Source organism: Echiichthys vipera (genome assembly GCF_963691815.1).
Source record: "Echiichthys vipera genome assembly, chromosome: 5".
In the NCBI taxonomy this organism is placed as follows: Eukaryota; Metazoa; Chordata; class Actinopteri; order Perciformes; family Trachinidae; genus Echiichthys; species Echiichthys vipera.
Window position 1 is genome coordinate 23,262,617 of NC_139830.1, and position 15,748 is coordinate 23,278,364.

A 15,748-nucleotide genomic window follows, 5' to 3' on the forward strand; every position below is an offset into this window, starting at 1 on the left:
ATAAATACAAAAGTGTCTGGAGGCTTGCCTGCGACACTCCAAAATAGAGCACAGAAAAAGAGGGGGTAAAATGTGAGAAACAGCTAGGTAATGAAGTGGGTTAGAACACTTTTAGATACAATGGCACAGAGCGCTACGGTGGCTCCTTCCCTTAGGACATGCCACAAAGTCCATGTTTCCTCTGTGCCTATCCTCAAGCTGCACCTGCAACAGAGAGCCAGCTGTGTGAATGATGGGAGCACACAATATGCATTAATTACATGGGCTCGCTGACCTTGTCCTAGTAGACAAATAAGATTCTGTAAGTGCATTTTACTTTTCTCTTCTCATGGAAATTACATTACCAACAGCATGGTGTTCACTTATCTCCAGTGTTTAATTTCAGTAGCCTCAAACCATATCACATCATGCTAACATCGTAACCACACTGCTGCCTTTAATCGTGACTCACATTTGACTTGTTAATATCCTATAATTTATGACTTATGGGAAAAAGCCCTCAGCATTCATGGCTGGAATGACTGTGGTGGGATTAAGGATTCTTGTCAGGTCTGTTGCTAATTAAAGAGGACATGCTAATCATCACTGAACAGAGTGGAGCTGAGACAATTATAAATTAAGTAATATAGGGTCAGTGGCCATCCCTACATACACCTGCAGGGATATTAGGCTCAGCTGGTGCAATTCACCATAGTAAATTGTCTTGGTTAGACTGAAAGGTATAGGGTTCAGGGAATTATATCTACTGTGCACTTAATAACATGGATACATGAATGTGTGTGTTCCCACTCCAGGTACAGCTCTCTCTGTACACTTACCTTTCTGCTGAGTTCATTGGCACGTCAACTATCTACAACACGATACGTCGAGTGGGCACGGTGCTCCAGATCATGCATACGCTGAAGTACTACCATTGGGCTGTCAACCCTGCAGATGGCAGCGGCATCACGCCGAAGGGTCTTGGTAAGCATATTTAGCATTTTTTCCGGCGTAGTCAATCTCTTTCTTTCCGCTATAGAATATGATTTGATTTGGGTTGTTGTTTCCAATCCATCCTATGGCTCATCCAAGTGAAGCTCAGTGTTATGGAAAGGAAATCATGAGGAGTGAACCAATCACAATCATTGTGTGCAGTCACAAGCCTGCTATCAAAGTGTCTCCCTGAAATGGCAGCAGCTCCTTTTCGAAATGACTCATCTCCACATGGAAATGCTTGCCTGTCAGCTGTTAGGACGGTGGCCATCACTGGAGTGGCAGTGACAGTGGGGCAGACACACCACATCAATACTGTCATCCCGCTAGGCTGCTTGGTGTGGGTGTCAGGCCTCTGAAACCTGGGCAAGTAGTATTACTGGCATCCTCTCTCTATTAAATAACAGTACTTCACATCACAAAGCCGGCTGTGCTGGAAGTGAAAGTGTCCTTGAACGGTTATTTCCTTTTTGGTTTCTATAATTCTTTTCTAAAACTCTCTGTGTCGTATATAAGGGTTGTTTTATAATGATAGAGCTCAGCTTATGCTGCACCAAGCTCCAATGAAATCTACTCTCTGAAGGTTAAAGTTTTGCAATGTTGATGTAATCCTTGTCATACAGTTATGTGTGATTTCTTCACACATTTTTTTTTTTAATTTCTTCAGTCGACATTTTTAGCACCACTAATAATTTCTATCTCAAGTGAGCATCACATTTATAAACACCTCAAGATGAAAATAAATGTTACCCAGCAGTGTCAGATTTGACTGAATGTTGCAGCATTTTAGCCTATTTATATACCACATCAAGGCACTTGGCCTACATCGTTGATCTGCTAGAGCTGGGACTGATTCTAATTGATTTCCTGCTAATAGTGGTAGTGACTTCTAGACTGAGGTTAGCTGGGATAATATGGGTACACACATCTCTAAGTTAGGTCAGTCCACGGGCCCCTCAATCTAATTTTTTACCCTGATTTTAATTTGTCCCTTATCCCATCTACTTACACGGTGCAGTGTCCCTTATCTCTTCTTATGATGTGCAAGGAAACCTTACAAGACTTAATAACTTATCCAGAGCTTATGTTCCGGGACGATGAGCTATATTTAGCATGGACGTCAGAAGAACTTTTCTCATGACTTAATTTCTATCACGTCCACTACGTTGGACACTCTGGGTAGGTTTTTTAGTTGCTTCACCACTGTTGAATAATATATTTTAATGTCAGAATCACTTGCTTGGGAACTCTGTTTCTGTGTAGCCTCAGGCACTGTAGTATAGTTCTGCTCTGTAAAGGAGCATCACAAGGCTGAGTAGTTTTCTGAATTGCTAGCGTCGGAGAGAGTCAGAGATGTCAACAAGATTTTTAAAAACACCAAAATAATAAATGCAGAATGTGATCTACATGTCATTCATGCTATACAGTGGAGTTTTCACTTCACACAATCATGACAAGTGGAAATGTTGATTTAACTAATGTTAATGTGCTGTGCAGTGATGGAAGAAGTACTCAGAACTTCTACTTACTAAGTAAAAGTAACAATACCACAGTGTAAAAGTAGGGGTGTGACGAGACGATGCACGATACAGGATATTGAGTTAATGAGAACGAGAAAAGATTTATGCTATTTTTAACTTTCAACATTTTCTTGATTTTGATTCAAGCAGAGAGCTGTGGTGATGCTGCAAGTGTCTTTGCATAACGCTTGTGTTAACCGTGGTGTAGCCTACGTTACTCATGCCGGTAAAGTATACCCCTGAGATCTTGTGGGACGATATCTTGTCACAGCCCTAGTTTAAAGTAAAAGTCCGTCATTCAAACCCTTTTTTAAAGTAAATGTACAAGTATTTGTGTCAAACAATACTAAAGAGTACTCATCGTGGAAAATGGCCCATTTTCAGATTAATGTTCATTCATTCATTCGTCTTCAACCGCTTGTCCCTGTCGGGGTCGCAGGGGGCTGGAGCCGATCCCAGCTGACATCGGGCGTGAGGCGGGGTACACCCTGGACAGGACGCCAGTCTATCGCAGGGTACATAGAGACGAACAGAGATAGACAACCATTCACACCTACGGGCTATTTTAGATTCATCAATTAACCTAACACGTGCATATCTTTGGTTTATGGGAGGAAACCGGAGAACCCGGAGAAAACCCACACTGACACGGGAGAACACGCAAACTCCACACAGAAAGGCCCCAGCCGGGATGCGAACCTGGAACCTTCTCACTGTGAGGCGACAGTGCTAACCACTTACTGTATATCATATTATTGTGTACAGTATGTTACTTTAATGTTGCAGCTGGTAAACGTGAAGCTTATTTGAATGTATTTTTACTCTGTAGTAATACATTATTTCTTTTTAAATTCTATTTTATATTAAAGCTAAAGTTGGTAACTTTCTGTTAAAAATCTTTTTTTTCATATTTGCACTGGCACAATATCCCGACAGCACAAGCTTTAATTATCTGAACCTGCAAAGTAACTGGTAACCAGTTTATCAAATAAATGTAGGGGAGTAAAAGTCGCTCTTTCTCTCTGAAATGTAGAGGATTAGAAGAATAAAGTACCAGAAAATGTTAATACTCAAGTAAAGTACAAACCTGCAGTCGGCACCATTTTTTTTTATCATATTCACTGAAACCAACATTATGCTCCGATAGAAAGACATAAATCATCCGGTTTTAGAAAAAAAACATGCCTCAACGTGCACCTAGAGCTTGTTTTTTTTGCAAAAATCCACCGCACCCGTATCATCCTGTCCACTCAGCGCAGTTCACAGTTCTAGCACACGCCACAGATCTCCCCTCCTTCACGCATGTTACAATATCACAGGCACACGCCGCAACCTAGGCATACGCTCAATAACATTAGCAGTTACTATCTGTGAGTAAGTTAGCCAGCCTACCTCAGTGTAGAGTGTACCCCATGCCGTTTATTGATGCGAGAAGAGATGGGCGTGTTTACAGGAATCTGGTGCACATGCACAAACAAACACTTGATGGGAGGGAGCGGAGTAGCTTGTGGTAGTGGGGGAGGGGCGTGAGCGTTGTAAACATTTGAAATTTAAGTCAACTCGATCTGCAAGACTTGCCAACTGCAGCTTTAAGTAGAGAACTTTATTAAATGTACTTAGTTAATTTGTGGGCCCACCACCTGCATGGTTAGGTGTAGGTGTCTAGGTTGGGTGTCAGGTGAAGGCAGGGTTTTTGGGGGACTGGGGCCATGGTCCACTGCTACAAATCAGCAGATGTCCACCTCTGGGGGTATGTGGTATGGTCAGTGGTAATGCAGGCATTGCTTTGAACTCCCATGCTGCAGAGTGAGCTGAGGTTGAGAGAAAGCTCTTGATTTATCCCCCACTTTCACCTAGGCTCAGGAATTCTGCATATTGACAAAAATAATTGGTGGGACAGTAAACAGGGCAGAGGTATAAAGGGGGATTTAAGAAAAAGGTGAAGAGCTCTGATTTTCAGAAGGACCTTTGAGTAGAAAGTCCATTAGTCTGTGCCAGGAACCAATGATTGTTCATTGCAACTTTAAGATGGGTCCAAAAAATGGCCGCGAAGAAGCAAATGCAGACATATCGCTTAGTCCTCTGTGGTTATGATTTTGATTGCAAAGAACTACCCATTCACTGCAGTTAAGAATCACTACTCAACGAAACAGTGAACACCAAGACAAAGCTTTTGCAAAAGTGTGCTGAAGAGTCTTGATGGGAGACACACTGACAGTTTTGACAGTTTTCTATAGTTTTTCGATTACAAGGTGGTGCATATATACAAACACTTAACTCCATCCCTCCATAAGGAATATAGGAGTTCTATGGCTGCGAACCTGTAGGGTCAAAGTAAAGGGCTATCTGACAGCAAGGTAAAGCAGTGAAATATAATATTTAGGTGTGCCTTGTTTGAGGTGGGTAAATAACATTTTTGCTGCTGCCCCCATCCATAGCAGTACATTGCTTAGCTTCTGCACCTTGTCTCTCGTTAGCTTTGGCAAACTGGGGACGTGCCAACCGGCATCTATTATAGGTCATACAAGGACCACACCACTTAAAATATCCAAACCATCCCTTTAACATCTGTAAATATGGTTCTGATTGCTCTTGAAGTCTTGGGAGATAATAATGTGGTGAGAACATTTTCAGTTTGGGGTTGTTTCTGCTCTGAGCTTGATTCAACATGCTGGTTTTTCATTTGTGTCCTTCTAAGCTGAGAAATGACCACCGCAAATACACATACAAAGAGGGAGAGAGCCGAAGATAATGAAGTGTTCAATTATAGGCACACAGAGAACACATTTAAAACGGAGCTCCTCCAGCTACTCGCTCTGTTTCTGGAAGTGCCTCTTCTTCTACACCCCCACTCCCCCACCCCCTCTGGTCTTCATCGAGAATGCTATCAAATTAAAGCCATGTATCATCCAGTTAGTATACCCAGAATCACTGCAGGCTCTCACATACAGATGTCCATTGCTCAACTTCTCCCAGTCTGTGATATGTACAAGCCAACACATAATCTGTCTCAATCTCTATCACTCTTCCTTTGTCTCTGTCTCTGCCTTGCCTCTGTTTTATGAAAAAATGCGTAATGAGATGAGTGTCGATACTCTACCAGTCACCAGTACCAGTCACCACATTAAAATTCAAGTTGGTTCGGTCTCATTTTCTCCCATTATAAGTGAAATCACCAGTGACAGACCTGAAATAATCTGATCAAGGCTTGCAGATGATTTTTGTGTGTGTGTATGCATGCATGTTCTTCTTTCAACATTGAATTGCTTCAGAAATACACATTTACACCTGGGAAATCCACTGGAGCAAATAGAGGTTAGGTGGTGCATAAGAAAAGCTGTTGAGAGAGAGAGAGAGAGAGATGGGGGGGGGGGGGGGGCATTTATTTATTTATTAATTTTTTTCCCCTTCATGTTTGCCCTGTGTGTGTCTTATGAAACATTGCAGTTTGAAGACAAAATACTCCAGATGCTCTAAACCGAGCAGTTTAGGCCAACAAAGCATATGTTAGACCCTGAGAAGAATTCTGGAAACCAATTACTGCTGCTGTGATTAAAAATACTTGTTGCATTAGAGTATTTTAACAGCCTTTGTTTATTTCAAAGCATTTAGGGTGTGCACAGAGAATTATTCTTTTTTTATATTTAAAGGTCTGCAGGACGCATGCTATTGTGCATTTTGACTTAATTATCATCAGTTATAAGCCGTTATAAGATTCCCGCATTAATCACATAGACATAAATTGTTTTTCAATAAACTCGTTCTCCTTGTGCCCTTGGGATGCAGGAAGTAAAGCAATATGTGAATGAGAAACAAGAGCTGTGCAGAGCTGCTGAGCATAATTGGTTGTGAATAACTTGGATGCAGTGGCTTCTGTAATAATGTTCTTATCATCCCTTCCATGTCAGACTCTGTCCCTGCACTGGGTTTTCCTCTCTCAACCTATTAATCAGTGTCGGGATGCAGCAACACTTGCCATCCTCAGGGAACTTCATCATTGATTACATTGACTGGCTGCTGGAGCAGCAGGATGGTCAGGTGTTGGCTGCCATTGTATCTGTCATCATGGCACTGTTCCATTTGAAATGAACATTTGTCCAGCCAAGGTGGAGGTTGGAGGTTATCAGGGCTGAGAGCAGTGAACAGACATTGAGCAAAGTGACCAATTTTGCCTGAAAGGCCTCTGCTGTTGTATTTGGCACATATACTGTCATTTAATACCTCTGCAAATGTGAAAGATGTTGTCAGTGTGTTTACACCTGGCTGGCTGCACAGAACGAATAAGACAGGAATGCTGGGTTTTCCAGCCAAAATTAAGCCTTTGTGCTACAGTGAGGGCACTGCTAATCTCTAAGGGATTCATGTTGGTATTGTTATAAGGGGTAATGTATGCCATATGCCGTTTTCGCTGATGTGTGTTTGACTAAATAGCTCTGTGTTGTAATGATCTGCTTGTTGCTGCAGCCCATAAGTATGCTTATTTAGTGTACGTGCAAACACCTTTTGGTTAAAAACAAGAGAGCTCAGCATATTGAATACGATCTGGCCGTGTCAAAATTAATTATTGTGCAGCAGCAGCAGCAGCGGCTCTGTGATATGACAGTTAATCAATGCTTCCTGTCATATTCTGTCATTCTTCTGTATTCACACAACATACATACACCTGCTGACAACATTCGGCCCGTCAGATTTTGAATGAGGCTCATAACAGAGATGGATTGCAACATGAGGCTAACTTTGGAGTGCTAAAGTGACCTTAGCAGAGGCAGAGGCTTTCTGGGTAGTTTTAATGAGATGTTGGCCAGTGTGATGGGCAGATGTGACTATTTTCTCCTATTTCTCCTGAACTGAAAGCATGCTATTTATGTAAAATACATTCTATTGATTGTTGATGTGCAAATTATTCTTTGTTTCTAAAGTGGGAGACTGGCTCTTTTTACCACTCTCCCTTTCTAGCTTGTTGATGCACATTCAATGTGAATCCAGTAAATCAGTACAAAGCTGAAATTACAGCACTGAATATGCCTTTGAAAGTGTCACTATTTTGTCTGCCTTTTTGTTGAAAGCTCAAGAGATGAGATTATAACCGAGAGAAATATGCCACTATCAAACAAAAAACATTGAAACTGAACTTTAGATTGTGAAAATAAACCGAAAATAAATTGTCAAATGACTGGAAAACAGACAACAGAAAACTTCTTATTTGGTTCCAATACTTTCCTTCAGTTCTCTCTCTCTCTCTCTCTCTCTCTCTCTCTCTCTCTCTCTAACTACAGATGGTCCAAGGCCGACCCAGAAAGAAATAATTTCTCTGCGGGCATTCATGCTTCTCTTCCTCAAGCAACTCATCCTGAAGGTATATCCCACCTGTCTTCATGCCTCGCAGCCCCTTACACGGCTTGATATTGAGCTGCACAGAGAAAATATGGAGATTGTCAGCTCTCCCTGTGTTATCCTTTGAAACATTCTGCCCGTCTGCTCCTTAATAAATTCAGTGTCATTTATTTATTTATTTCTCCTACAAATTATGTGGAAGTAAACCAGTTCCGCTGAAACAAATAAATTAAATTCATTATTCAGTTTTGATCATTATTTAGTCATTTAAGTGATTTATCAAGTAACAAAACCAAACATTTCCTGTTTCCTGCTTTTCAAATTAGACAAATTATGATTTTCTTTGCTTCAATTAATTATAATTGACCACCTCTTGGTTTTCTTACTGTTAATCAAACAAAATTATTATACATTCTTAAATGAAGGCTTAATTTTGGCTCTGAAAATGAATGATGGGTATTTGTAATGTATTTTGTAATGTTGTAGACTGTGCAGTGCAAGTCTTGCATCCCAGTATCTCTGCAGATAATTATCCTGCCTTGGTTTTTAACAGCAGAATAAAGGGCGCACTCACACTGTCCGTCCATACCGTGCTCCGTGCTTTAGGGTACTTGCCCCCCCCCCCCCCCCCCCCCCTCCCCCCCTTTCCTCTCCCCCCGGAATGTAACCTGGCCAAACAAGTTATCTACTGTTGAATCTGTCTTGTATCAGTAACCTAAGTTGTCATCACACACGCATCAGTTGCAAACCCCATCTTAGCACAACAGTAAAAGTGACAAAAAATGACACACTGGAGGCCAAAAACTTAAGGTTCTTCCTGCAGTAATTTCTAAGACCTTGTTTTTAACTGTACTAAATCAAAAACACTGTCATGTTTTTTTTGTTGTATGTCTTGTACATCTTTTAATCTTTTAACTGTTTTTTCTTTTTCTTTTGTTTTCAGGACCGAGGTGTGAAGGAGGATGAGCTGCAGAGCATCCTGAACTATTTATTGACAATGCACGAGGTACATTAAAATTCATCCCTGCTCCAAGTGAATGCACTCAGTGTGTTGGTGGGCCCCTTTGCTGCACTAAACTAGAAGGTCATATTTCATCTACAGCTTTGTTCTTCTAGAAGCAGTTATTTTTTCCAGCATTTAAAAACCCAGCTATTTCAATTACAATTTCATTGTGTAATTGCCAGCCACTGCACCTGTACTGTTTTAAGGTGATCGGGGGCCCAACTGTATCCTACAATCACAGGTGTTACAATTTCAATTTTTTCTATCTATTTTTCAGTGTCTTTTTTTCCCTGTTTGTCTGCAGGATGATAATCTGCATGATGTGTTGCAGTTGGTGGTAGCCCTCATGTCTGAGCATCCAGCCTCTATGATCCCGGCTTTTGACCAGAGAAATGGAATACGGTAAGCCCCTCTGGGAAAGACACAATCCCTTCGCTGCTCAGGCACAAAATGAAGAGGTGATTTCATAAAATAAACCTGAGCACCTAACATTTGTGCTGTTTGTGTGTTCCTGTGTAAGGCATGAATAATCCATAAATTGAGTGAGGGGGAAAAAACCCTATGCATGGAAAAAGAACAATATTAGCATATTAATTTCACAATATGACACATACGGATGATCAAACTAAACCCATGTGATCCTATGGTGTACAGTAGCACTGCTTGTAAGTTCTGAGGGATTTGTTGTGGAAAGGCTGCTGCTTTCATTAGGACATTCATTTAAAGTTAATGTAAATCCACTTTGAAGGAAAGTGGTTGTCAGCCAAGCAGTAGAGGGCCTTTTCATCATCAGGGCTATATTTTATCCTGTCATGGCAGTGTGCTGTTGCCAGATTTTGCTGCTTGTGTCTATTCCAGGGTAATCTACAAGCTCATGGCCTCGAAGAGTGAAAGCATTCGAGTACAATCCCTCAAAGTCATTGGGTACTTCCTTAAGCATTTGGGCCACAAGTAAGTAACCCATTCCAACAGTTGTGTAGTAGACTGTAATTGCACACTCATAGTGTTTTATAACAAAGTCTCTTATGTTTCTAATGCTGTTATCATCTCTGTTGTTGGGCCATTTTAAGCCTTTCCATGTCCCTGAAATGTCCAGATTAACAACATTACGATAAGCTAATAGGTTCAACATTGAAAAATCCTAAATCAGGTTTTACATCCAGAGATATGACTCATCTGTTCCTGCCACTCTTTTGATAAAATGGTCAATTAGAAGAGCCAAAAAAAAACGTTGGACTGGATGCCAGATTTTAGGATGCACTTCTTTGTACAACTCCGGAATTCCTGGCCTTGTGCCCTAAAACCATCACTTCACCTTTTGAGAATGGTGGAAGAGGTCCAAGTTACTCTCCCACAGAGTGAAATAAACTAGAAGACTACCTACTAGGATGTCAGCACATCTACTGTATGGTGTACATTAAATAGAAAAGAGAATGCCTACGGATGGAGAGTCTATGATTCAGAATGTGGGAGGCAGGGATGGCTGGAGGAGATATGGAGGTTTTGCTGTGCTCACAGTGATGGGGCAGCAGGTGTTCCTGGTGCCTGCTGAATGGAGAAAAAGCAACCATAAGCCCATACTAGACCGCCCCAGGCAAAAGGCAAAAGGCCTATATCCTCAAGGGACATGAAGGCTTCATAAAAGCCTGCCTTCACCCCTCACTTTAATAGCTTTCATACATTTTAAAGCACCATCCTGCTCACCATGAACTCTAGTGCAACTCATAAAGAATTGAACATGTTTGTTCAGTGCTTTGTTGATTGTATCAATTACTCTTAGCAATTGAAATAGTCTAAAATAGTATAATACATTTAACAATTAATTCAGTGATGTTGTTAGTGCTCTCTGGGTTGATGAGTCAAATAGTCAGTTTGATATGATCTACAGATTTGTACTAATACTTTATTGGGGCCAGGAAGTATAAAACAACCAGAAAAAGTATGAGAGAGTAATAATCTTGAAGATTTTCATTTAGATTAATGTCTATGAAGTCACTAGCTACCGCCGAATGAGGTAACACAAATGGTGATTGAAGCTTTGGCCCACTGATGAAATCTCTTGCATTTGCACTACGTTATTAAGAACTGGATGTGTGTAACAACATTGCCGGGGAACTGTGTTTTCCTCCTTTGCTACCATTATGAGTAAACGGTTACTATGGCCGAACAAATGAAGAAAAGAGGGATGACTACAGTTGATGAAACTTGATTAATTGAGATCCAAAAACACACCTGTAATTACTGCTTATCAGTAAGTGCCACCAAACTTAAGAAAACCAAACTGAGTTCTTTGAGAATGTATAAATATAAATAATAAATAAATATAAATAATCCACAACAGACTCACCAACCACAACAAATAATACCACAGTATACATGCCAAGATAACAATAATTTCACAAGTACTTTTACAAATAATCACAATAATTTCATAAGTAATCACAAGTCAGATTTAAAATTATACAAAATATCCATTGTTGACCAGAACTTATCCAATCTGTTCTTAACTGAAGGAGCCTGTACTACTGTACGTCCACTGACAATTTGTTCCATGCTTTTTCGTGTGAAGAAGGTTTTCTCTTTTCAAAGTCACTTTACTGGTAATCATTTTAAGGAATTCACTCTTAAATCATACCTATTATTCCAGAAATGGGTTACAGGCTCAGCAGTAAAATGATATATTCTGTGTACAACCTTATAAACCTCAATCATGTCTCCTCTTTGTCTCCTATATGCTAGCGTTGGCCATTTTAATTTTCTCAACCTCTCCTCATATGGCGTCTCTTTCAGACCTGGAATACGTTTAGTAGCTTTTCTTTGAACTTTCTCATTTTTTTCTATATATTTTAAATTATACAGACACCAGACCGAACTTGCAATTTCAAGATGGCATCCAACCAAGGATTTATATAATGGTAGAAATATTTCCTTACCTAAATTTTTAAAAGTTCTTCTGATTGTTGTCAGCATAGTTTGTCTTTTAAAGAAATAAACCATGATGAATACAACATGTTGAGTATATACAGCTGTATGATTACCGTATCCCCCTAACAGCTGTGTATTTAAATACCACAGTCTTAACTGATAAAGAGAGTGGCTATGTCTGAATTTACACTCATGAAACTCTTTCCAACAAGGCCCATCTTTGGTTGAGCAGACTCCTGAGTTCCACTTCAGCTCGCAATGCATCATGAGTCAGCCCTATTCTCCCAAATTTCCACATTGATAGTTAAGAGAAATGCTACTGTTCTAAGTGGCTGATTTGCCAGCCTCTGCAATATACAAAAAAACGACTTATTAGGAAAGTCCTCATCTTGAGGCAGTGGCAGAAGGTTGCTGAAGGATGCTTTGGCTTAGCATTGTGACAGCAGTCCTTATGCTGTTTGCAGAAGTAGTTTGTTTTCACTGTTGAACCCATTCACCTGTAGTGTGCTTCTGTTGTATCTTGGAGCCATCCTAGTGACAGGCTTACTTCGTTATCCTACACACCTCCAACGAAATTCCCCCAATTTATGACAGAAAGCAGTTCCTGACACTTGTCTCCAGAGCCCAGTTCCTTGTGGGTGAGAATAGGGAAGCAAGCTGATAGCACTCACTGATCCTTTCAGTGACTTCAGTGACAGGGAGGTCTAAACAAGCCACTTTAGTGTTTGTGTGTGTGTGTGTGTGTGTGTGTGTGTGTGTGTGTGTGTGTGTGTGTGTGTGTGTGTTTTTGTGTGTGTGTGTGTGTGTGTGTGTGTGTGTGTGTGTGTGTGTGTGTGTGTGTGTGTGTGTGTGTGTGTGTGTGTGTGTGTGTGTGTGTGTGTGTGTGTGTGTGTGTGTGTGTGTGTGTGTGTGTGTGTGTGTGTGTGTGTGTGTGTGTGTGTGTGTGTGTGTGTGTGTGTGTGTGTGTGTGTGTGTGTGTGTGCCCACAGGAGAAAGGTGGAGATCATGCACACACACAGCCTCTTTACTCTCCTGGGAGAGAGGCTCATGCTGCACACCAACACTGTGACCGTGACGACCTACAACACTCTATATGAGGTAACAACACATTTTCCACTCAAATGTCCCAAGATTACTGCACCATTGGTCTCCGTGTACAGAATGTGTGGCTGATGTCTTCTCACCGCTTCCAGATCCTGACAGAGCAGGTGTGCACACAGGTAGTTCACAAACCTCATCCAGACCCTGACTCCACTGTCAAGATTCAGAACCCAAGTAAGGCCGTTACGTGTCACAACGACTTTTATTCTTTCGGAGGTTTTCGGCACTTTTAAAAAACTGACAATGTGTGTATGTATTTGTGTTTGTGTGCGTGTGATATCAGTGATTCTCAAGGTGGTAGCCACTTTATTGAAGAACTCCGCCCCCAGCCCAGAGCTGATGGAAGTTCGGCGGCTCTTCCTTTCAGATATGATCAAGCTGTTCAGCAACACTCGAGAGAACAGACGGTGAGCACAACTTAAACTGCCTTTTATTCGTCCACTCCATCAATTATCATACTGATTAATATATCAAAGAAAAGAGGAAATTGCCCCCCCCTCCTTGTACCATGTTTTATAGGCTTGTGTAGCTACACTCATATTGGTGCTAAATCATCCTTAGACATGCCCATGTTCTCCAGCAGATGTCTTTTGACAGTTTCTGACAGTTGCTCATTCCTGCTTTCTCGCTTTTTTTCACTCTCACCGCCCAATCTCTCTTGTGATATAAACACGCACACGCACACACACACACATACATATACACACACGCACGCACATGCGCACACACACACACACACACACACACACACACACACACACACACACACACACACACACACACACACACACACACACTTTAAAGCATATTGCAATTCAATTATAAATCTTAAGAACCCACTGATCTAAATCAACAACATAATTAGCCTAAAATTATTAGGCGGAGTACTTCTTCAAGTTAACTACTTCAACTATTGAATTGAAGACAACAACCACTTAATTGGTTTTCACTTGCTGCCCCTTTTTTATCTTGGCTGTCATTTTGTTTTGGTAGAAGCTTCTGCTAGATAAACAAACAAATTAATATATGAATGGCCAAATGATCAAAACAATGTTGTTATGTCTGTCATAATGTGAGGAACAAAATGCCAAATAGCACCAGTATGTTCTTTTGACACACAGAAAGATGTTCAGGAGAAGCAGGAAGAATAATTGGCCACATTTTTGAGTTTGAGTTTGACGGATGTTGAATGTTGTTGGAAATTATTACTTTTACCGCCACCATCAATTATAAATGTTAAACTTATTATTATTTGGCTTACGTAAGGCACGTTTTATTTGTTGATCGTGTGATGATGTATGTATTGCAGGTGCTTGCTTCAGTGCTCAGTATGGCAGGACTGGATGTTTTCGCTTTGTTACATCAACCCTAAAAACTCTGATGAGCAGAAGATCACTGAGATGGTGTACAACATATTTCGTATTCTGCTCTACCATGCTATCAAGTATGAGTGGGGAGGATGGCGCGTGTGGGTGGACACACTCTCCATAGCTCACTCTAAGGTGAGTACTGTACTGTACAGTAACACAAAAAGGAAACGCTGACCTCTGCTGTTGACGGTGACAACAAAGTTGACAACTTTTTATCAAATGGTCAGTACAGTTGTTTGAATTATAAATATATGGCTAACATTGTCTATATTGTGGCCTTTTTTATAGGTGACATATGAGGCACATAAAGAGTACTTGGCTAAGATGTATGAAGAATACCAGCGACAGGAGGAGGAGAATATTAAGAAAGGGAAGAAGGGTTTGGTCAGCACCATCTCTGGTCTATCTACTCAGGCCTCTGGCATCAATGGCGCAATTGAGATCAGGGAAATGGACGATAACTCCCAGACACCTGAGAGCGAGAAGGACTATGAAAGCGCAGACTCACACAACCTACTGGCTGAAGGGAAGGGGTCTGAAGACAGTCTCAGAGGAACGGAGGGTGCTGTGGAGGGGGTCAGGGTCGAAGTTCATGACCTTCTGGTGGACATCAAGGCTGAAAAGGTGGAGGCTACAGAGGTTAAGCTAGATGATATGGACTTGTCCTCTGATACTCTGGGAGTATCCCAGAATGGAAACCTGGTGGAGGTGGATTCTCTATTGGATGATGTTTATTGTGCTGCTGTGGAAAAGCTCAACAGTAATGTCAACAATGTGTTGTTGCCAAAAGGTAGCATGGATGACCAAAATGCACCCCCTCTCATTACTCTAGATGATGACAAGGACATCATCCCTAACAGCAACAACTTTCTTTTCGGGAAGGTGGCAGGCAGCATGGATGACAAGCTACTGCCTGATCTCAGTACAGCCGAGCCTCTGGTCCTGCCCAGCCCAGAGCCTCCGGTCCACACCAGCAGCAGTGATGAACTAGGTCTTCTTGCTCACATGACTGGCAGCTCTGAGGCTGGCTCCTTACCCATTATCCTGGAGAAGGATGAGTTTGAACTACAGGCAGTTTTGGAGGGCATCAGCTCTTTGGTTGGTACCGAGGCTGAGGCCTCCTCCAAAAGCCTAGATGTTACTGTGGGCACAGCTGCAGCCGCATATGAAGGGGACCCCTCGGCTGTTAATACCAGCAGTGCAGCAGATGCAATGAGCAACACTTCTGACACAGAGAGATCAGATGATGGCAAAGACAAGGAGATGAAGAAGATTCAGACATCAGCCACCACACAGGTTGGTTTTAAGCTAAAACATGTAATTCATTCATACAAATTGAGTGTAAAATACAGTCTTCGCATTTTCAAATGAAATAAATAGTAGAGGTTCACTGACTTCACCAGATTAAAAATAAACGTAACGCTTTGCCAGAGGGGAATAGAAGAGCAGACGATCATGAATACTGAAACAGGGCAGCGCCAGAGTCAAATAATGGAAATTGTTGAGGGAGACCACTTGCCATC

At 41.3% G+C, this 15,748-nt stretch overlaps 1 protein-coding gene across 4 annotated transcripts in view; it reads left to right on the top strand.

Moving 5' to 3' along the window:
• Nucleotides 1-15,748, top strand: part of LOC310946718 (neurobeachin-like) — a gene marked incomplete at both ends in the record, with an annotated part of 214,607 nt that overhangs the window by 81,281 nt on the left and 117,578 nt on the right. For all 4 annotated transcript variants that reach the window (XM_083913262.1, XM_083913263.1, XM_083913264.1 and 1 more), the window contains 10 exons: nt 795-963; nt 7,769-7,848; nt 8,770-8,832; nt 9,134-9,231; nt 9,688-9,780; nt 12,744-12,852; nt 12,948-13,029; nt 13,139-13,262; nt 14,165-14,357; nt 14,514-15,521. In XM_083913262.1, coding sequence (XP_083769388.1) covers nt 795-963; nt 7,769-7,848; nt 8,770-8,832; nt 9,134-9,231; nt 9,688-9,780; nt 12,744-12,852; nt 12,948-13,029; nt 13,139-13,262; nt 14,165-14,357; nt 14,514-15,521 — 2,019 coding nt within the window. The remainder of the gene's footprint in view (nt 1-794; nt 964-7,768; nt 7,849-8,769; nt 8,833-9,133; nt 9,232-9,687; nt 9,781-12,743; nt 12,853-12,947; nt 13,030-13,138; nt 13,263-14,164; nt 14,358-14,513; nt 15,522-15,748) is intronic.